At 25.5% G+C, this 23405-nt stretch overlaps 1 protein-coding gene across 2 annotated transcripts; it reads right to left on the reverse strand.

Moving 5' to 3' along the window:
- Positions 1 to 4614: 4614 nt before the first annotated feature.
- LOC132932204 (cryptochrome-1) lies at positions 4615 to 22865 on the reverse strand. Of its 2 annotated transcripts, XM_060998467.1 has the most exons (11): positions 22650 to 22865; positions 11911 to 12123; positions 8206 to 8346; positions 7060 to 7232; positions 6802 to 6963; positions 6629 to 6733; positions 6263 to 6507; positions 5923 to 6196; positions 5574 to 5821; positions 5356 to 5512; positions 4615 to 4986 (listed from the first exon to the last, which is right to left on the reverse strand). In XM_060998467.1, exons 3-11 carry the CDS (start codon positions 8327 to 8329, stop codon positions 4813 to 4815), a joined length of 1662 nt encoding a protein of 553 aa, XP_060854450.1. In that variant the 5' UTR covers positions 8330 to 8346; positions 11911 to 12123; positions 22650 to 22865; the 3' UTR covers positions 4615 to 4812. The 2 variants fall into 2 exon arrangements, with proteins under 2 accessions (XP_060854450.1, XP_060854451.1); XM_060998468.1 differs by lacking the exon at positions 11911 to 12123.
- Positions 22866 to 23405: the final 540 nt, after the last annotated feature.

Below are 23405 nucleotides of genomic sequence, written 5' to 3' on the forward strand. Positions count from 1 at the left end.
TATAGTTATTCAAAATAAAATATTATCACAGCAAAGTTTTAAATTAAAGTACAAGCCCTTTTATAATGAATGAAAAAAAAAAAATGGTCAAATAGGTACTGTTCTGCTGTACAGTAGGTTTTGAGAGAGTCACTATAATGGAAGTGTTAAATTTGAATACAATGCTACGAAAAAAAATATAAAGTTACTACAACTATTTAAATAATTATCTTAATAATATTCTGTTGTAGCTATAGGGATAACTTTATCGTTGAGTTATGAGTACTAAATTCATTATCCTAAAAAAATTTTGTTGAAATAACGTAATGTCCGTCCGTGTACCTACTTATACAACACTAAGTGTTTGAAGTAACATTTATTTATTGTTAATCTACCACTGTTATTAAATTTGTCGCAACAACCATACAAATTTTTTGAGATAATACCCAACAAAATTGTTTTTATTATATGAAGTAACTTTAATTTTTTTGTTACTCCGTCATATATTCTTGTTGAAAATTTTTGCTATTTTGACAATATATTTAAGCATTATATTACTCCAAACTAGTTTGTTGTTCCATCAATAACATGGCTGTTATTGATGTAACTATTAAAGTATGTAGTATGCTTGGAGGTAATGGTTTCAATAATATCCATACATTTAATGGAAACAAAAATATTTATATTTGTAAAAATATGTATACAAATAAGTAAATTAATAAATAACAAATACAAAATACCGTTCTTGAAAGATACTATTAAACAAATATGAATAATGCATACAATATTCAGTTTATTTTAAATATTATTATAGGAAAATAAAATATATATTTTAAAAATTACATGTAATGTATTTACAGTTGTTATTTTTTTGTATAAAGAACACAACTGTTTTTAGTTGGCAGTTTATCAAAAGAAATACAATTAATTATATTCAGACTAAAGTTAATATCCTATTATCAATTTTATTTCAGCATGATTTGTATTTAGGGTAAAGAGTATCTACACAACAAAAAATATGATGTAAAAATATTATGCCGAAATGTATTGAAATATATGTATATATCATTTTAATTATTATGTGATATTCAATATTTAGTAGGTACACATTTTTAAAATATTAATTACGACGAACATTTATAGATTATATGTAATTAAAAGTTGTTCTGATATTATATGTATTACCGGATATTTCTACGATTTTTCTTAAGTTTAATGTAAAAAAAAAAAAAAAAACGATATCTTATAAAGTAGTCGATATGCAATTCTAAGTTGATATTTAATACATAATGTACAGCAAATATATTTTTTTTTTTGATAGTTTAGAGTCTCTATGCTTGGATTCAAATCGCATTGACAATAAATGTGGTAATGAATCAACTTTTTTCATTATATATAAGGGTAGTATAGTAGATGATGATGTTTAAGCTTTGAGTTAGTAGGAAATAATTTTAAATATACTACATAATTAAAAGTTTATGAAACAAACGTACATTAAATTTGAATAGATTTAGAAGTGATATAATAAAATATGTTTAGAGTAACGTACATAGCAGTCTTACTTTAGAATTATTAGGAATTATTACTTAATAATTATAATACCTAAATTACGAGATAGAAAGCATTTATCCAAGATACGTATCTTAGATACTGCCCATATACATAAATGCGACTAAGTCTTATGTTAGCAATGAGCTGTAGGTAATGAGATTTTTCATATAATTCCAACATTATGGTATTGAAAAAATGATTATTTTTATTATAAGTACCATACAAATAAGTTAGGTAATGTTTGATTTTGATTTAATTCATTATTTTACATAGGTAAAAACATAAGTATAAATTATTATATTTATTCGTATTGAAAAAAATAATTTAAATTTGTAAATTCAATTTTATTTACTATCAACAATTATATATTCGATCAATGATTACATATATTTTTTAAATGTCTTAATTGTTTTTTTATAACACGGTTACATCGTCACCGATTTTCATTCTCTGAGCTTCCTCTCACTAGGCGACTTAAGGATAACAGAGTTTAGTTATCCCGTTGTTGTTGGGATTCGGCAATACATTTTCTTTCCGGTCTCTGTGACCGAGTAAGAGCTTGTCTTGCCCAAATCTGTCATCAATCCCGGTTTACTTAGGGTCATCGGTAGATGGCGGCAGAGATGCACTAGGTACTGAGAATGTCGGTGGCAGTGGCGGTGGAGCAAACAGTTGCGCGGATACAAAGTACGAAGACGACGTTTTCGTTACTGCAGGTGACTCATAACTTATTCTTACTCTTTTTAGTAGGTAGACAAGTAGTAGATACCTAGATATTCGAGTGGCGAGTGCTAATGAATGACATAATATTTCAAGTTTTTAGGTTTTAGTCTTTCATAACCAGTCTTAAAAATCGTACTTCATGATATTATATATTCATATGATATGGATAAGTTCTTGGTACATTTCCAAAATGATGGATGAATATATGTGGAGCTATAGGAAGGTGCAGCGTCTGCATAGTACTCCTTGAACATACAAAAACAATTTTATTATCTTATACTTATTAATGATCTATTATAATTACCTGTATAATTGCACTCGTACAAAACACCCGACACCACCGACAAAAGATTGTTAAAGCGGTTTACGCGTGACTAGCAACAAATGTATAATTACAAAAAAAAAGATAATGCATTTTAGTATAATTTTTAAGTGGTTTTTGTTTTGAATTGAATATATTTGTTTAAAATAAAGTTTACAAAGTATAAAGTATTTTAGTATGGCCGCATAAATCAAATAAATGTGATAAAATACTGATTTCAATCAGGATGGATGAGGAAACAGGTTCGATGAACCACAATTATAGTAATACACGAACTTGTCGAGTAAAAGGTAATAGAGTTAAATATTTCAACTAGTTTTCGAAACATCTGGTTAGATTGCAATGGCATTGGTAACCAGAAATTTAGGTAGAGGTCCAATACTTTCTCTACTTAGTTAATAATATATTAATATTTGAAAAAAATAATTTTTACATGTACATATAATATTCAATTATTTAAATTTAGATATTATGTTTTAAACTTGAAAAATTTAATTAATTTTTCATAATTATTTATAATTTATAAATACAATTATTTCAACTCATTTCATTTATGCACATTTGAATTTGTGATCGATTAATTATTTCTATAACAGCAGTTTGTACGCTACTTCAAGTTATACATTACTAATTAATATTCAATAAGTAGTTTTTGGAAAATTAATTAGTTTAAGTAAACATTTTTTGCAACAGAAATAAACAGTTAAAAATTAAATTTGACTATATCGCGTGTAATTATTGTTCTCTGTTTCAAATGAAGATAGACCAATAGACCATACGTCTAATGTTTTGGAATTTCGAACTATCAAGTAACGTTAACAACATAATATTATTCTTTAACCTCATTAATTATTCAATATACTCGTACTTTTATTACTTTTAATATAACAATTAATATTTATTGATGATCAGTGACTGTACAATTGACTGTTTTAGATGATTAGATCATATTATAGGTTCATAGGCCTCGACGTACAATAGTGACCGGTAGTTTGTACTTAGTATTCACACAACGCATTGTTAACCGTTCGACCGTGACATAATACTCGTTTTATAGTAACGGTCGATTTCAAATAATTAATACAGACCTACTAATAATGATAGAAAAGGGATTCGGTGTATGTTGATAATAAGCACTGCGATGTTATATCACTACATAAATGTTATATATTTATTAAATTATTCGAATACTATTGATACTATTGACAAATGAGGATTTAAAATTTAAAACAATCAGACAAAACTCCATTTTATATAAATAATTAGGTAACACTTATAATAATGAATATCTACACGAATATTTTAAATAGGTAGATTCGGTCACATAAATAAAAATATTTTATATATAAAATAAAACTAAGCGATAATCTAAAATTGACAGAGTAGGAGGAAGTAATAAAAATTAGTAAAGTTTAAATAATGATGGGAATTTCTTTTCAAGATACTTAATGATAAATACATGTTTTAATATTGAATATATATCGTGAAAAAGAGAAACAATAATTACATTTTATAAATATAAGATAATATTTCCGTATATACTCGTATAGAAATATAGTTACCTATAGAACATTTCTGTTAATTCTACACTATAAACATTTTTAATATGCGAATTCTAAAAAACATTAATATTAAAATCAAACTCTTAGACTAGTAATTTGTAAGGAATATTTATGGCTAATTTTATGGATATAATGCACGTACTATTCATGAATATTGTTTAATATGTATTATTTGTATGAATGCAATTGGTATTTTTTAGTTAAAATATTGTATGAATATTATTATTTTTAAAAATCTATATTGTCTATTTACCAAAAAAAATGTAATTTAAATTGTAAATTCAAAACTAATAGTATCCCTTAATTTTAGAATTATACGCACCTAATATACGTGTATAGTAATTTAATTAAATTAATTTTTATCGTTATATTTTGTTAGGTCATTTGTACCATTCTATAATAATTTCACTAAAAATAAGTAATTTAAAACTAATAGGTTGTAACACAACTACACAACTAAATAATAAATAGTTAAAGTAGTATATGAACACATAATTATAATAGGTAGAATAGTAAAAATATTAAGTGTGACTTATAAGACTTTTTGTTGAGGTAAAACAAATATTTTGACATAATATCTTATAAAGTATTTAATAAATAGTTGTTATGAGAAAACAAAATGGAATCGTACTGCGCAGGAATAGCGTGGGTTTAGTTAATAATTTCTTCTATGATTCAATTACATTTGTAGAAATCATACATTTCACTATCTTCGTTGTCCAAAGGAAGCAATTGTTGCATGCATTCATCAGGAAGGAACATAAATTTTTGAACTTCTTCGCGATCTGAAGGACAGCAATGTGGTACCATGTGCTCGTTTGTCATCGAAACGCGTAATGCTAGCATTTTCTAAAATTAAATTAATTTAAAAATATTGTAAAATAATGTATTTCATTAAAATAATTATCATTCATTTCTAAATTACGTAATATATAGACGCTTAGACATATCTTCAATACAACAATTTATATATTAATATAAATGTACAGTATGATATTATAGAATTTTGAATCACATTTTGAAAGGAGAGACTGATGTATTAGAATTAATATTTTATATTTTATTTTAAGACTAAACACGCCATACGAGAAATAACTTCGTTTAAAACACGCGAAATTTTACAAGTAAATTGCACATTTATAAGTGTTTGAGACCACGAGAATCGGTAAGACATTAACTACCCGTAGAAGACTTGCCTAAATGAATAGATTTGCATACCTTTCTGTTTCCTCGTGAAACTTTTGTATGGTTGACAATGCAATTTGGATAGTCCTTGCCAATAATGCATCCAACCTGTTTTTGAACTGATTCAGGACACTTCCATGGTTCGTACAGATATTCAATGGGCATGTTTTTTAATTCAGGAATATATCGCCTGTGAACATGAGATTAATATAGATGTTTATTTTGAAAATGTCCTTATTTAACGATCTTACTTAATGTATTCACCAGACGGGTCGAGCCTTAAACCGTAATTTACAGGGCAAACGCACAAAGGGCAGTCCAAAAGTTGTTCAAATGTAGAGCTTGACACCCAAATCCAATTACCGGAACACACAGAAAAATCAGCATCAAGCAAATACTTCATAAAATGATTCAACCCTTCGACCCAGCTAATCCAGAGATCACCTCTTGTTAAAAAACACGCTAACGAATTTCGTACTACGTGATGAACCCATCCTTCCTAGAAAAACAACGAGAATGGTGTGAAACGGAGAATCATATTTATTTTGTATATGAGCAGGAAAGTTAAAATACGCGAAACTGTTAAATGTAGATATGCACCTGCATCAATTGCCTCATTCCAGCGTCGATGAAAGGATATCCAGTTTTGCCGGATTTCCAACATTCCAACATTTTTTTATTTTCCGGAATTTTAATATCGTTCCAAGGTATTGAAATGCACGCTGGATTATCTTCCATCTGGCCGAAGTTTTTGTTGTCAAAAGACATAGTATAAAAGTAATCTCTCCAAATGAGTTGGCTGGTCACGCTGTACTGAGGTAATAAATCTCCTTCGAATTCTTTGATAAAGAGTTTTGAAAGATCCCAATAAAACCTAACAATAAATCATTGTATACATTTAGAAACTTATATATTTTGTTTCTGAAATCATATTCATTACTTTCTTATGGACAAGCATCCATATCGTAAAGCGGCGCTGAGGCTGGAAGATGAGCTCAAAAGGTCAGGATTTACTTGGTTTGGCAAGTAAAACCCATTAACGAATGCTTCTTTTTCATATTCAAGTCGTTCTTTCAACTGTTCTAAAGCTCTGGTCTCACCACCATACCAGCGATGTGAAGATATTAAATTTTCTGAAAATTCTGGATAAATTCCAAAAGTTTCCGGAGTTGGATTGTGTAAGACCTTAAAATTAATTAATACCACGAGTAATCAGTGATAAGAAAAAATGATAACAAATATAATATTTAAATATATTAAATTTAGATACTAACATGATTATTATACATTTTTTAAATGAAAATACCTTAAATTCGTCTAGAACAGAAGTAGGAAGTTCTTCAAAAATTGTACTTAACCAATCAATATTACCTACTGGTTTTGGAGGTTGACCAATTTTGTTCACTGTATTCTAATAAATTGGATGCTCATAATTATTTATTGTAAAAAAAAATATAATTAGCATTATTAACTACTCACTTGGAACTGTTTATAAGTGAATGGAGGTACTCCGCCGTTTTTTTCAATTACTAATTTTGGATTCCACAGTGTATGTGAAACTTTCTCAATGTATTTTATTTCATTTTCATTGCAAAACGTCTTCACCTTTTCATCACGATTTTTACCAATATGATCACAATCCTAAAATTATGAATTTCCAAGATTTATTTAATATTACTCAAATAAATATGTTCATCAATAATGATATAATAATAGTAATAATAATAAAAATAATACCTGTTCAAAAGTAATAAAATCTAGGCCAATCTTTTCTTTTATCATTTGAAATATTTTAACTGGGATTCCTTGAAGTATATACAAATGTCCTCCAAGCAAAGTTAAATTATTATTCAGGTCTTTTAAACTTTCCAGAAGAAAACGCATTCGATTATACCCATACCATTTTGCATCTAAATAAACAAAATGCATAATACAAAATATTAGGTTGAGTTAAATATGTACAATATTAGTTATTTTATCAAAAATTAACAGGTATCAATATTGAACTTATAACATTTTATTCATACATATACCTGTTAAATGATTTGAATGAGGTATTGTAAACAAAGAATGCATGTAAGGTTGACACTTTAATTATAAGATATTTCAATTTTTATGTGCAATTTTACATGATAAGATTATAAATTAAAAATTGTATTTAAAAAATAAACGAATAACTAATCTCATTAAAAAAAAAAAGTTAACATTTATATTCTGATTCTCTATTTGTACTATATAACTGTTAATGTTGTAGTACAAAATACTACACTATTTACTCAAAATAATTTCTGCAAAAGAAATTTAATCATATTATGATACTAAATATGTCATTAACGTCTAATAAAAAACAAAACCAAACGGTTATTTAACGAAAGCCAATAATGTATTAACCATTTAAACAACAAATTCTACAGTGAAAAATGAATGGTAAGTACCCATTTTCTTTTTAATTACCTATATGGCTAAAACAAAAATTCTTATGGTTATCGTGCATTTAATTGAATTTTTTGATATGTCTTATAACAATATTATTAATTATCCATATGTGTACCTTTTTAAATAGTATCAAATAACTATATATTATTTATCGTGTAAGTATACCGGTAGTACTAGATTTTGAATTGTTAATAAAAACAAATATTCATGGCTCATTTAATAATTTAATAGACTATACTGTGATCACTGATTACCAATGCCACTATTATATTATATACCATTTCTTGAATAATTATACGATCAGCGATTTAACAGTTGTAGTAGGTAATATTGAATTTTAAATATTTATATATTTTGTACGAACACATAATATATAGTACGTGATATACATATTCCATGTATAATTACATATGTTTTAACGAATTATTACTTTATTGCTCGACTTACTGAACGTTGTTTCATCAAAAATGAACAGAGTAACAAGACTTTCGGCATTGCTTTGAGCTTCAATCAAGGCTGGGTTGTCATGCAACCTTAAGCCGTTTCTAAACCAATGGACGGCGATAGTCATAATTACCGTTTTACGACCTGTAAAAAGAATACCATATTATATAATTACCTATAATAAATATAAGTTGTATTCAAAACATTTTCAACATAAGAATTTTGGTTTTGGGCGGTGGTGACGTATATTAAATTATCATGTATATATATATATATATATGGCGAGAGCATTCGACACTAGGCCCGCAAATGGGCGCGTGAACAAACTGTAGTATTTTCCTGTTTTACGAGATCATCTCGTCTTATGAAACGTCACAATCCTGTTATTCATGATTATAAAAACTTAACATCTTCCTGTTATCACAGATTAGATTAACTTATTTTTTAACAATTAGTACTTGGTTTTTACTTTTTTTGTATAGTGTTTTAATATGCATAAAATGAACGTTAAATGCCTATGTTAATATAAATGTTAAAAAATCAAGTTTTATTATAATGATAAATGAAAATTATATAAAATTTAAATGTTTTTTTCGGAAGATATTGGATTTAATTAAAAACTATATAACACTATATTTTGAAAACAAAATACAAGTTATTATTATACTATTTTTATTTTCATCAAAGTAATAGTTAACTTTTTTTAAATTTAAAATTGTAATTATCGTTTTATACGATAGGTCATAATTTTCTAATCTAATCTTAAGCTATCATATAAAAATCAAATTCTTAACGAATAATTGTTTTATTTATAAACATTTAAGTTTGGACTAATTTAGAGTACGTATAGTAATACACATTTACGATGAGCTCGTGTGAAAATATTATAATTTTATAAAGTCGCATAATACGAATATATTATTAAATACATGTGCATTGTATATGTTTAGATACTCGTATAACAGTACCTATGAGGATAAAAACAATATAACATAATATGGATTTATATCGTTAACCGGCGACAGGACTATATTATAATGGAACGTGTAATAACCACAAAGATTAAAAATGAGTTGAGATTTGATTTTTCACTATTTTAGTTAAATTTAACACTTAAATAATATATATGTGTATTTAATATTATATATGTAAAAAGTATATAATATTTACCACTTATTATACATTGTACACTATATTATGTTATCTTGTTTACATAGTTAGATTATATGTTTGAAGTAGTTTTTTAGTTTTATTGTTACGTCTTGTTTAACTTTTTGTTTGATGCATAAACCGTCAATTCTTTTTGTGTATTTGTTTATCTACTGTTTTTGCAGTATTAGATATTATCTATACTACTTAAGTTATCAAATGTTCAAATGTAGTGTATTACAATTTACAGTTCATTTGAATCGTCGTTTTTAGGAAGAAAAAATTAGAAACCTATTCCCATCGTCTGTAAGTAAGATATATTGTTTTATTCAAATAATATTGCAATATGACGGTCATTATATATAATATAAATTAAAATTCACATTTTTATTCAACTCAATACTTTGGATAGGTACCCAGTAAAGATAGAAATTGTGAGACTTCACCATGTTTTCTCCGAAGTCCAGTGAACAGTTAGGTACTTAACTTTTTTTTAGTACAGTATAATATAAGTACATCAGTTATTCAAGTATAGAACTTTTTTGTTTGAAACGTCAACTATTTAATGCTACATGTTATCATTAATGTTTGTAATTTATTTAACTCGTGTTAAAAATGTCAAAGCATTTATATAAAATAAAAATGTTACTATATATTACCCTAGTATAATATGAGTATTAAATACAGTAAGTGACTACATTTTTCAATGTTTACTTTTTTTTAATTTTTATTTTTATACACAATTTTAACATCTATTGATACACTAAACTTCACCTTTTCCAGAATTAAAATTTCCAATGTCTTATCATTATTTTAGTGATAGCCACTTATATAGTAGTAATTTATATTAGTGGTGTAGTAGGAAATTGCTCATAAAAGTTTATCATAATAAATAGTTTGTCTGAAATGTATTAAATTCAAAAATACCGGTATAATATTCCATATAAATTTAGATTCGGTTTCTTTTAAAATATAAAATAAAAAATAAATTCAAGTTTATATTGGAAAAAGTTGGTTGCCTTAGAATCACTACCTACGATAAAAAAACAGTATAGCAGAGGAGTGTTGTATAATTATAACTTGAGTTTATTCTCGTTCAAACACGTGTAATAATGTATACGTACGTTGTCACGTGATATGTATATGGTAAAATTTATAAATTGATCGAAAATGTTTGTAGTTTAAGATCGAAACTCTCGTCTTTCGTTTATGATATTTGTTGAATAAATAAATAAAAATAATTTAAAAATCAAATCAAATTAAATTTAAAACTAGTCATAACAACGTATTACTACAACGGATAATATTAATAGTGTTCCCTGTAACATAAATCGGTTGCATACTAGGTATATACATTGCAACAGATTGAAATTTACAATATTATTATAATATATTATACTCAAGGTAATAATCATCAGATGTATTAATAACGTTTATAGGATTCTACATGATTTTATAATAATTTTAATGATAGACGTATCATGTATTAACGATTTTCCTCATTCCAGTTGGGAATTTAAGAATTTCGATTGTCACGATTAAAAGTTATTGGGCTGGGTGATGTAACATATATTATTATTATCATCCGTTGTCCATAAAAATATTTTAAAACCTGTCCAAACTGGTGAAAACTGAAAAGCGATCCTTATTGGTGAACATTTCAAAAAAGAAAACAGTTAATTTTAACAGTAATACACTAATACCTGCATAATTTATAATATTGATTTTAATTGAAATTTGATTAACTATCGACTAACAGTCAGCTAAGCCACGTGAATATGTTGATTCTAAAACAATATAATTTTGCTTTGCCGAAGTAATACAATAATACGCGAGTAAAGGTATTATAATATATGCTGATTGCTGGTGCATAATAGGTTTGATCTATGATGAGATTTAATGTCGGAAACTTTTTCAATGATGCTCCATCCTGCATCCACGTTATTTTTGTACCACGATATTATTAATGTATTTATTCAAGAATTCAAGATGTTTGTAAGAAGTTTCGATTTTATAAATCTTTTAAATGAAAATTCCGGAATACTAGAAATTTCATAAGAACAATATTTTAATGATTTTGTTAAAGTATATTTTGTTTGCGTATGATTAATATTAAAGAATATTGTTTATTTAAAAAAATCAAAATATATGAATTTATAATTAACAAAATCATAAATAATATTTAAGATTAATAGTAAAGTCAAACTAGTGAAATATATCCCTGAATTTAATTAAAAATTATTTCAAACTTTTACATATAATACCAATTACCAATGTTAAAATAAAAAGTCAAATTTTTAAATTTTATACATTTTTGAAATCATACATCTCTAGGTTACATATACAGTATACGTATTACATACACATGCGGATAATGGTAATATAATAATATGATCGTATAAAACTCGGATAACAGTATGGGTTTTCCAGTAGGCCTGGCAAGATAACAATTGAATAATTTAAGACATGCGTCTCGCAGCCAGAACGTGATTTGAATTGGTAATAATTTTCTAGAAACGATACATTATAAAATATTTGTTAGAAATATGATAATTTTACCTGGTTGTGAATAGCGAACAGGTATACCGTGAACGGCTTCTAGTTATTAAGCCAATGCAGCAGTTCGAGATTCGGCCGTGATGCGTGTGCGTGGTCGTAGAAGTCGGCTAGCTACTTATATACAACTGATGCTGGAACGAGTGTGGAGGGGTTCGAAATTCGGCGTGACGTTTAAGAGAAGGGGTGTTTTAACGGTGGTGGACATTTCTGTAACTATATTATTATACACTGCGTAATTGTGAGCCAGTGAGTAAACAAAGTTATTGATAATATCTTATTATAATCATTAATTAAATATTAAATCACATTATTATTAAGTTTGCAGGTTATTATTATTGCATATTTATATCATATAATTATTTATTAATATATATGTATACTATGTATGTAAACAATTTCAAACCAATTCAAAATATTTATCTAATTAACAATAAAAATAGTAAAAACGATAATCAAATAATTTTAATAATAGTAACATTTAATGACAATAATAATACAATATCGTATTAGGAATAATGTATCCTATTGGACAGCTTCATCATTCTGTACAAGGTTTTTTTTTTAAGTAATGCGTAGGATAGATAGGAGAGGAAAAGTCATGGGAACGGTGGAAGTTCCTTTGAAAGAAAAGAAAACGGACATTGCTCAATTATAGGTACTGGAGTATCTAAATCAAAATAAATTATCCTTGACAAAAATAATATAATATTACTATCAATAGAAAAGAAGAGTAATAGACAATAGTTTGAATAAGGGCATCATTCCGCTATTTAAATAGATACACAGAACTTTGGTTAACTCGTTCGAGCTGAAACTTATCGATAATAGTAAAAGATTGCATACAAAAAATGTTGTACCGTACTCTAAGTCAAAATAAACATTTATTATATTCGAGTTGTTGAAAAAAAATATTAACGATTTTTAATCAAAAATACTTTGATATAATAATTAATAATATCATCATAATAAATCGAATCTATATTATGGCATGCAGTATAGTGTATAGATTAACTCATCGAATTCATATTGGCACTCGGTAATCGTTAAAATTTGAAAATGATTGATCCGAGAATCATATTATATTGAAAAACAATTATAAACCCACGGATTAAGATATAAATTGAGAATACAATATAGTTTTCGGACCACTGTTATTTTCAATTATTAACGGTTGCCCATAGTGAATTGGTCGGGTTATAAGTACTTACGATTAATAATAGTTTTATAAATCAAAAATGTTAAGAATGCAAGTTTTAATCATATTAAAAGTGTAGTTAATTGTATTTGTGTATTTATTTATCCTATACGGTACCTATTCTAATACAGAGTGATATATATGTCGTAGGCATGTAGTCAAGGAATTTAATAATTGTTATGCAATTTTACTATCCACCTAGACATTTAGTTAAACGCCTATTTCGAGTTAGGCAAATAATAAAAATGAAACATTTTGTATTATTTTAAAAATTTAACTATATCTTCTATTAATTCTTTATTGTTATTTTATATGTATATAAAAAACTATGTATTATTTATTAATATGTAAAACACGTGGGAAATATGTTTAATTTCGTGTCCATCGGTACTATTGTTTTAAAACTTAAATCATAAATATATATATAAGTAATTACTAATTAGATGTGATAGTACCTACAAGTATAAAAAAAGAATAAAAAGGTTGTATTATAATTACAATTTTTTGTTTATTTTTATTTATTACTTGTTGTTATTTGTTGGCATTTTCTGGAAAATTTAACATTTTTTGTTTAAAACATAAACACCGGTTGGTTCGACATCGCTGCTTGCCTATACATATTACTCACTACTCGTACTATCGTCTACGTCTGATTTGCCAATATGCCCATGACATATACATACATAAATATATATTATAATATACGATTTAAGTGAAATTTTATCTAAGGTTAAATCTTGATTTTTTAGTATTAAAAACAAGATATTTTTTTAGTTTATAGACTCACAGTATAATAAAAAGTTGAGTGACATATAAATAAGTATCTACCTAAATTTAGTTGTACTACGATTCATTTAGTCATTTGGTATGATAGATAGTTACTTTAGTAGAATATACGAGATACGAGTTATAAGTATACATATGATAACATCGCAAATGATAACTTAGGTACGTAGAAATAAATCACGATATTCTCTTGCGAAGCTGTATGTCATAAAATTTAAAAATTTGGCAAATTTTAAATTTTGATCATAAAAATTATAATATAATTATAATATATTTTCTTCTCAATTCGCTAAAAATTTCGGTTGGAAATGCATAGTTTTTTTTTTTTAATTAAACAAAAAAACAAACGTTTAAAAGATTTTCCTAATTATTTGAAATAAGTTTAAAACAAGTTTTTGATAAAAAAAAATTAATTTTTCATAAATACAAAATAATAAACTATTTATTTATCCGAAATAAAGTAAACTATTATTATTAATTCCAACTCATAAGTAATAGAATTTTTTTAAATCCAAATATAAATTATTTTGAATATTGATCAAAATATTTTTAGTTAAAACCACTTGTTTAAAATATTTTTTAACTCTGAACTCAAAACTACGAGTATACAAATCGGCTGCCTTTGTTCTATATACCTTCGTAGGTTTAAGTATTATCTATTTTCCATATGGTATACTTATCATGATGTTATGTAAGATGTAACTACGTTTTATAGGTATTGCCGTCGAGTAAAATATTGTACATGTATATACAAATCAATAGTATAACTAATAACTAATAATAACTATTATATAGTATATAATATATTATATATATTTTATTATGCATAGGTAATATATTGGTATTTATTTTATCATATTAAAATGATATTTTAATTGTTATTACGATAATTAAAAATTAAATACATCCGTTTTATCATTTAGATAATAACCGCATTATATTTATATATATATATCTTATCTGAATTCAGTTAAAAAAGCGTTTTCCATATCCTTAATTGTAGTATACGTATCTAGATGATTTTTTTGATTTTTTTCTGAACACGACAACGGTCGGGCCGCAGTCCACTTGGTTTCGGCGAGTGCGCATTTGTGCACAAGAGTGAGAGGGCAGAGAGAGAGAGAGTGTGAGAGAGAGAGAGAGAGAGAGAGAGTGATTGAGACGGCGAGTGTGAGAAAAGGGTCCAAGAGAAAATGGAAAACACGTGGCTCGAAATTATATGTCACGCGGTGTCACGAGCAGGTACACGAATATTGTATCGGGACTCGGGAGCGAGTTCGTCGGCGGGTATATACGCCGTGGGACACGTGGGGTAATGTCGAACGGAACGGCCGAAAATCGCCGGTTCACGTGTCCCGTGCACGCGATAGGTATATCGTATATACGCACAGCTATATAACTAAACTGTAACTAAACAGTATAAACATACTGTATAACATATTGCGTAACAGTGATATTATATGGTACACACAGCAGTAATAATAAAATATATCGAACACATTGCTGCTGTGTATATCCAATCGCCATAATGCCGTGCTCTGTTTGACTGACCCTAAAGTTCCGACGAATTATACGCACGTAACGCATAATAATATATAGGGCATTGGCTGTTTGATTATTTTCGACAGACTCCCTTCTATTGTCGTTATACGCTATAAATAATAATACTAATAATAATAATAATAACAACAACGATATTGTGCAACCGTCGAGCAGCCATATAATATTATTATGATGATATTCAAATTATAATTTATATTAATTATGCAGTAAAATCCTTAAAAGTGTACACCTATATTATTGGCTATATTGTGTCGAGCAGCATTATATTATGCATTGCACCGTGTGTCTACGTTTTTTTGCGTTGACAAAAACGATTGATATTATTACTGTTATTATTGTAACGTCACAATAACATGTTTTGTCATACAATGTCCGTACTTCGTTGTCGACGAGATAGCGAATGTCCCGCGTCTGCGTCGCGGAAAACGAAAAGAAAATTATCAACGGATCATATATAATAATATATTATAATCACTTTTTTTTTTTTTGCTATAATATTTAAAATGTGTCAGTAAATCATAGCGAAACGGCTGTACTTAATCGGTGAAAAGTATTGCCTATATAATATGTTTATTATTATTATATTCGTATAGCCGTATGAATGTATGATATATAATATATAAAAAAAAAAATTGAATAATAAAATATTTAACATAAGCATAATGTATAATATGGACCTTTATAATTTAAATGACTCATCTACGATGTACGACAGTCGATAGTACTCGCATAATATGCTTGTAACCGTTTTAATTTTTAAAGAATGTGTGTAATATTTTTAATATTTTTTGATTCACAAGGGCGCCGTCCGTTCGTCTCATTGCAATCATAGATTTGTATGTGTATTTTAAGTTGCAAACAGCGGATATAATTCAATGCATAAACATATTATCGTATTATTCGTAAAAAAACTGACATATCCTTCCTCTCTAAATTAATTAGCGACAAAACTGTATGTTTCTCTCTCTTAGAACGTATTTCTTTCAATGTTCCCCGATATTATTCATGAACATGTTCTACATTTATACCGAAAACTACCATAATAATTAGAATAATTATAGTATAATAATATAGAATAAGTAATAGTATATAATATAGAAAAAATGTGAAACGAATCTGGACTTGATTTCTTTTATTTGTAAGTATTTACCGTATATTATGAGTTAACCGGCTTCGTAATTCTTATATATTTAAAGATTAGTTGTATTTTAGCTAATTTATTATTAAATTGAATGCTGTTATATAGTATAATATGTGTTATTGTATTTTGTTATGTTATTATTTGATATATATTTATAATTCTATAATTGACCCAACTTTGGCATTTATCTCTATAAATAAATAAATAAATAAATAAAAAAATTATCGTCACACATAGTTGTGTAATGTGTATCAGGAGTGGCTTAACGAAAAAAGTTAAGATCATTCGTTTATATACTATTTCACTTTATAATTAAATATTTATGATTGTTGCGTGCATTCATAATAAATAAATATGGTAATTTTATTACAATTTTGTTTATAATTAAATCGAAATATATACAATAATTATTGCCTAAGGGTTAAGAATAAGAGGTGTTTAATATATTATTGTTGGTAATAAATAACTCTATAAATGTATAAATGAAAAATTAATTCAATGTTAAAACATGGTATTGCGTATTGGCATAAGACGATTAAAAGCTAGCGTATAGTTTTTTCACGACTGATAAACGAAGACAAAATGCCCGTAAATGTTCACAGCCGTAGCAATAAATGTACATACAAAAATATAAATCCTTTCAAATTACTGATGGATTGACCGCGATCAACTGTTTGGCCACCACTAATTTACAGTGTCTAACGTGTATTTGAAAGTTTTACGAACAAATGAATAATGGTAAATGGATATTCCCCCCTCGATATATTTTTAATGCGGACACATATCCCCCCATTTTTTCTTAAAGTTAACTATTTAATACTATTATTTATTATTTAATATGAAATTATTTTTTTTTCATAAAATATAAAGTATATGTATACATTTTTTTTCCTCATAGATATAATAAATTATAATTATAACTATAATTTTAAATAAATATAATAGATAGCTTAAAGGTTATCTACAACATTTATAACGAACAATTTATAAAAAATTACTAAAAATTCTGACATATAAATGATACATTTTGTAAAAAAACATTTGATCTCTGATTAAAATTAAAAATTAATAAATAATAAAAATACATTCGCCCATAATGATGCAAGATTGTAAAATAATGTAATCTTAATCATCTAAATAAATCAAATAATTTATAATTTTACGGCTAGATAGTTATTGACAAAATTACAACCTAGAAATTCATTGGATTTTGGTAACAATTTTAGATTTAAATGTAACAAGCTAATACAGTATATTAGTACTATTGTTTTTTATTTAGAAAATATTTTAATTTATTATATTTATGAAAATTGTTGGAAATATTAGACCGTAAGCAAAAAAAAAAAAATTTAATATTAAATATAATATTAAAAAAAAAATGAGATGAAGATGTCTACATCACAAATATATTGGGGGGGGAATGTCCGTGATTTATGAATAACAACATCGGTATATCGAAAATATTTGTGATGTATCTCAATTTATAAAAATATAAAGGTACTATCAATCTATTCGGATACATTACCGTTTTTATATAAAATTTTATTATTACTTGATACCCTAAATCCTAAGCAATGCCAGTACACGCGGTATGCGTATTACGTATTATAGAGTAAGTTTTATTTTTTGTTAATTTGTTTATACTGTATAGTGTATATTATAATATTATAATATATATAATATATAAAAAGAATATTTAACCTTCGTAATGATTATAATGTTTCAAATAATCATCAGGACTGTAAATTTGTTTTTAATTTTGGAATTATGTTGTACTACGCAATTTTTAAGTAGTACTTGAAGATTGACGAGGTTAATGGTTATTCTTAATCATTTAAATGGATGGATAATGCTTATCATGTTGGCCAACAGAAAAAGAAATATTATAATATTTAATTATTGATATCGTTATTATTTTCTAGATATTATCGATAATATGTAAAAAACTAAAAATTGATACCGATATTAAAATATAGAAATTATATTAGTAATTACTAATATTTATTGTTACATAATCGTGTACCTACTACCTATAACTGACATTTTTTTCATGTTATTATTTACAACTTTTCGTCAGAAACGAATAACGAGTACCTACTGATACGTTTTTACAATAATATAATATAATATAATAGTAAACATTAAACACAAATAATTGTTAAGTACATATAACATTACGGCCATAAGTTAATATTAATAATATTTCTTACTAATGAGCTACGATATGAAGATAGTATATTTGGTATATATACAGGGTGATTATTTTATCGTACAAAAATCATTATTTAAAATCTGTTAACATTTTTAAAAATATTATTTTTATATAATTTTTAGTCAACATAAAACGATATTTAAAAAAAAGGAACTGGTTTGACAAACATACCTAAATAAAATTTGATAACCGTTCTTGCTAATCAAAATAATACTAAATTAAGAAAATTCAAATGAAATTGATTTACCTAAGAAAGCAACATTTTAAAAACTGACAACTACTTTCTCACGAAATCCATCCATATATTTTATAAATTATAACATATGAAATAGTTTATTAAAACCCATATAATCTCAAAATCTGTTGAAAAGTAATACTATTATTTATTATTAAATTATATAATTTAAATATTATTATGTAATTATTTTAAAGCATTCATAAGTAATTTAGGTACATGATGTGTAAAAATTAATTAATTTTAATATTATCAAAAAAAGCTATTGGAAATAAAATTAATAGAAAATAACTATATTATCTAATAAATATTTTTACATTTAGAGAAGAGTTATAATTGTGAACTGTGATGGAGGGGTAGAGGACATTTTAATGCGTTGTTCACAAAAATCATTAGAATAGACCCTGGGAAAAATAGAACAACAATTATGAATGATTATTTCTTGCACTTCGTAAGGAAGTTTGGAGTTTGATCAAATAAAACAAAATACGGCCGTTGGGGGGGGGGTATTTTAACACCCATATCACCCCCTAAATACGCCTTTGTGGTTTGTGATAACCCCGTCGCGGCGAGCGAAAACTTTATAGCCCGCCACGCAGGTTTGTTTTCTCCCCGCCTTTTATAATAATAATAAATACAAAATAATGAGTTTATTTATGAATATTTACTAATAGTTGTAATAATCTAATAGTAAATACATCGTATAAATACAAAATAATGAGTTTCTTTGTTGATATTGAAAATCGAAATTTTAATGAGTAGTTGGCGAGTTATAAGACGTGTTTGAAGTTAAGGTGAACTGATTAATAGACCAACATTTTGCGGGGCATTTCGAGTAAACTTTAAACACTCGTAAACTCCTTAATAGAATTTCGATTTCGATGTATCGAAATATTCTAAAATATATTTTGCTTTAGAATATGAAATAAAAAATGAATGTTATTACTCAAAAAAGTAAAAACTCAATAAACAATAACGATAAAAAAATATTTAAAAATATTATTTAAAAAAAAATGTTGTATTTTAACTGGAAATGATGTGAAAAAAATATTCAATATCAAAACGATTAATAGGTATTGAAATAGTATTTTGTTTGATAAAAAAATCACTGAGTACACATATTACACAAAATGTATGTTATAGCTGTATAAATTTACAAAATATAATAGTATTATCTACCAATATCACAATCCAGGAAAACTATTTTAGATTAGAGTATTATATGTAAATATTTATTGTTATTGGCTGTTGGCTGTTGTAAATTGTATTATATTTTTTCAACATTTGTACCGTTTTTTACTGTTCAGAAAAAGAATAAAACTCTTAGCGATATCGTAATATTTTTGATAGTTAAATTATTCTTGGATATCTAATGTATTAAGAATAAATCACATACATCAGAGATATCATTAGTGTAATTATTAGCCTACTACTAATCATTTTAATGTTCAATAATTTATATTGTTTTTATTTTTATTCAATAATAATTAAATGTTATAAATTCGAGTTGTTATTGTTTATTAATGTTTACCTTAATTTTATATTAATTTAATAGGCAATATAAATTCATTTGAATATAACGAGCGGTTCTGTTCTAATAGATATTTAATATCATCGAAGATCGTAATTAGTGATAAGTAATTATATGATCAACATTTATTGAAAATTCAACTGTTTCCAAAAGCATATACCTATAGAATAAGAATAGATAGTATGTATTAAATTGAAAAAAAAACGTGATAGGTTTCGTATTATATTTGAGCAAGACGAATAAATGTGCATTATTAAATATCATTAATACGAGATGAATATATTCATCACACATTAGTACATGTTACACAAAGATAATAGGGTTATCTAATAAAGAAAAAAAAAGGCCAAATTGTAAGATCTTTATTTTAGAAACTGATCACATTATTAAAATCAAAATAACTAAGTTATCTAACTTTTTTATTTTGTATTAAATGAATGGTTAAAAATGCATTTTAATACTTTTAAATATATTTTATTGAAAATGAAAATTTATAGTTAATATAATATTAAATATAGGTTAAGTACAAAGAAGTATTGTATTTATATTACGATACAACATAAATAATAATACTAGTATGTAAAAAAAAAATATATAAATAAATTTATTTGAAAAATCAGTTTGTCACAAATTTAAAACCATTTGTCAGTATTATTTAATGAAAATTTAAAAAAAAGTATACAGAATACGTATTAAAATAATCTTTTTCGAAATGTTTGATACTTCTAAAATAGAATTTGAATAATAAAAAAAAAATACAAGCATTTTTATCTAATAGATTACCAAGAAAGAAAACTTCTAAACAATACATAAAAATAAACTTGAGCCAAGAATCTTAAATACTGTAATTTGTTTTAAAACTTAGTAATACAAATTTATTTATTCATTCATTTAAACATAACGAACACATAAGCCTTATTTTTAATAACATGTTAATAAATAAAATAAAATGGACACAGAAGAACAATTTGTATATTGTACATGCTTCATTATTAAAAATACATTTGTAAAATTATATTCATTTTAAGCCTATAAACTTTATAGTATAAAGGAATAGACAAAGTTTGATTTTTTAGAACTACTAATTGATCCTGTAAGAGTGAAAACATGTAGGTCGCGATGGATTTTCAACGGAAAATTTGGGACGTGGTCCTAAAAAGATTGAGAACCATTGATGTGTATAGTATGATATGAAAAATAAAACTACAGTAGGTAATTTGTAATAATATATATATATATATATAATGGTATTATTATAGAAAACAATATAATGTATCAGAACTTAATGAGATACTTCAGATACATAGTTTTTATATTTAATTGACCAGAAAAGAGATCAAAGTCAGAATAATTTATAATTTATTGAAGAAACATAGCTTTAGAGAGCGGTAAGTTTTTTGCAAAATCAGCATTATGTAAAGGACTCTAAAGTGTATACGACCTAATAAGTACGGAAAGATTTTAAAGTAAGCTATAATAAATTAATAACCATAATAATTATTGAATTCTTAAATTCTTAATAAAATACAATAAAAGAAAAATAGATGAGCGTTCGCTATTATGTGCCGTTGTAAAAATATAGGATCTAAATTTTCTAGAAATCGTGCAGTAAGTGGATCATTTTTTTTAAACTGTCAATACCCATTATTGTTATCCATATTTAAAAAGTGGTTATTAACAATATTTGCGATATTATATTATTATATTTGATCATATGAATATATTGTAAATTTAAATGTTGTTTAGTATCAATTCTATTAGTCTGAATATCAACATACTATCAATATTGTTATCAGTTTTCGGTATTACTATTAGTAAAAATATAGATGTACTTATTCGTTTTTAAAATAAATTACTTACGATAGAAAATATTATTAGTAATGCAATGTTTTTTTTTCAAATAAGTTAATCGTTATTAAATAAAAAAATAAAATTTGTTGATTAAAATAATTTTATTTATTTTAACAATAATATTTGTTGGATAAAAAATATTTGATTAGTTTTAATTGTTTTATATTATTTTTCAGTTGTCTAACATAAAGTATGTAAATCAAAGTACAAATTCAATGGACTTACCATACAAAGTCTGAGATTGTTTACTGTTACCACTTTTAATCGTTGTCACTCATAAAATATATAATAATATTGGAGAAATAAACATCCGCACTGTTAAACACGATGTTTAAAAATATATATAAAATAAAATGTTGTCCATTTGATTATTTAAAATATTAGAAGAAATAGCGTCTATTTCTTTTGTCGGATAGTTATTATGTTTGCAACTGTTGAGTAATCAGTGATGGCTCGTCAGTATTAATAAGTCAAAGTTTAAGGTCTAGTAAGGTAGGGATATATCATACATATTTGCTCGTCTTATCATTAAGAAATGAGAAAACTCGTAATATCGATATTCAATGAATGAATTATGTCCAGCATTTATGTAATTAAAATATTAAATAATGATTAATGACTAATGCGCATATCTATTTACAGTTTGAATATCGATTATTATTAAATTATTTAATAATTAATTAAACGAAAAATGGACATATTTTTTCGGATATCATTAATAGAGAAAATATGTATATAATATGTGCCTATCAGAACGTGTAAATATAATAAAAATAACTATTGTTATATCATGTTAAAAATGTATAATAAGAAATAACCGTAATTAAATAAATTACACTAATAATATTTTTAATTATTTTCTCGAGTTTATTTTGGGGAAAAAAACAAAAACAATTATAAGCGTTTAATTGTATTTAATGACCGATTAAAGAACTGTCTGTATTGTTTTACAACCACGATATAAAAAAAAACATTGCGTTA

This window comes from Rhopalosiphum padi, chromosome 1 (genome assembly GCF_020882245.1).
Source record: "Rhopalosiphum padi isolate XX-2018 chromosome 1, ASM2088224v1, whole genome shotgun sequence".
NCBI lineage: Eukaryota > Metazoa > Arthropoda > Insecta > Hemiptera > Aphididae > Rhopalosiphum > Rhopalosiphum padi.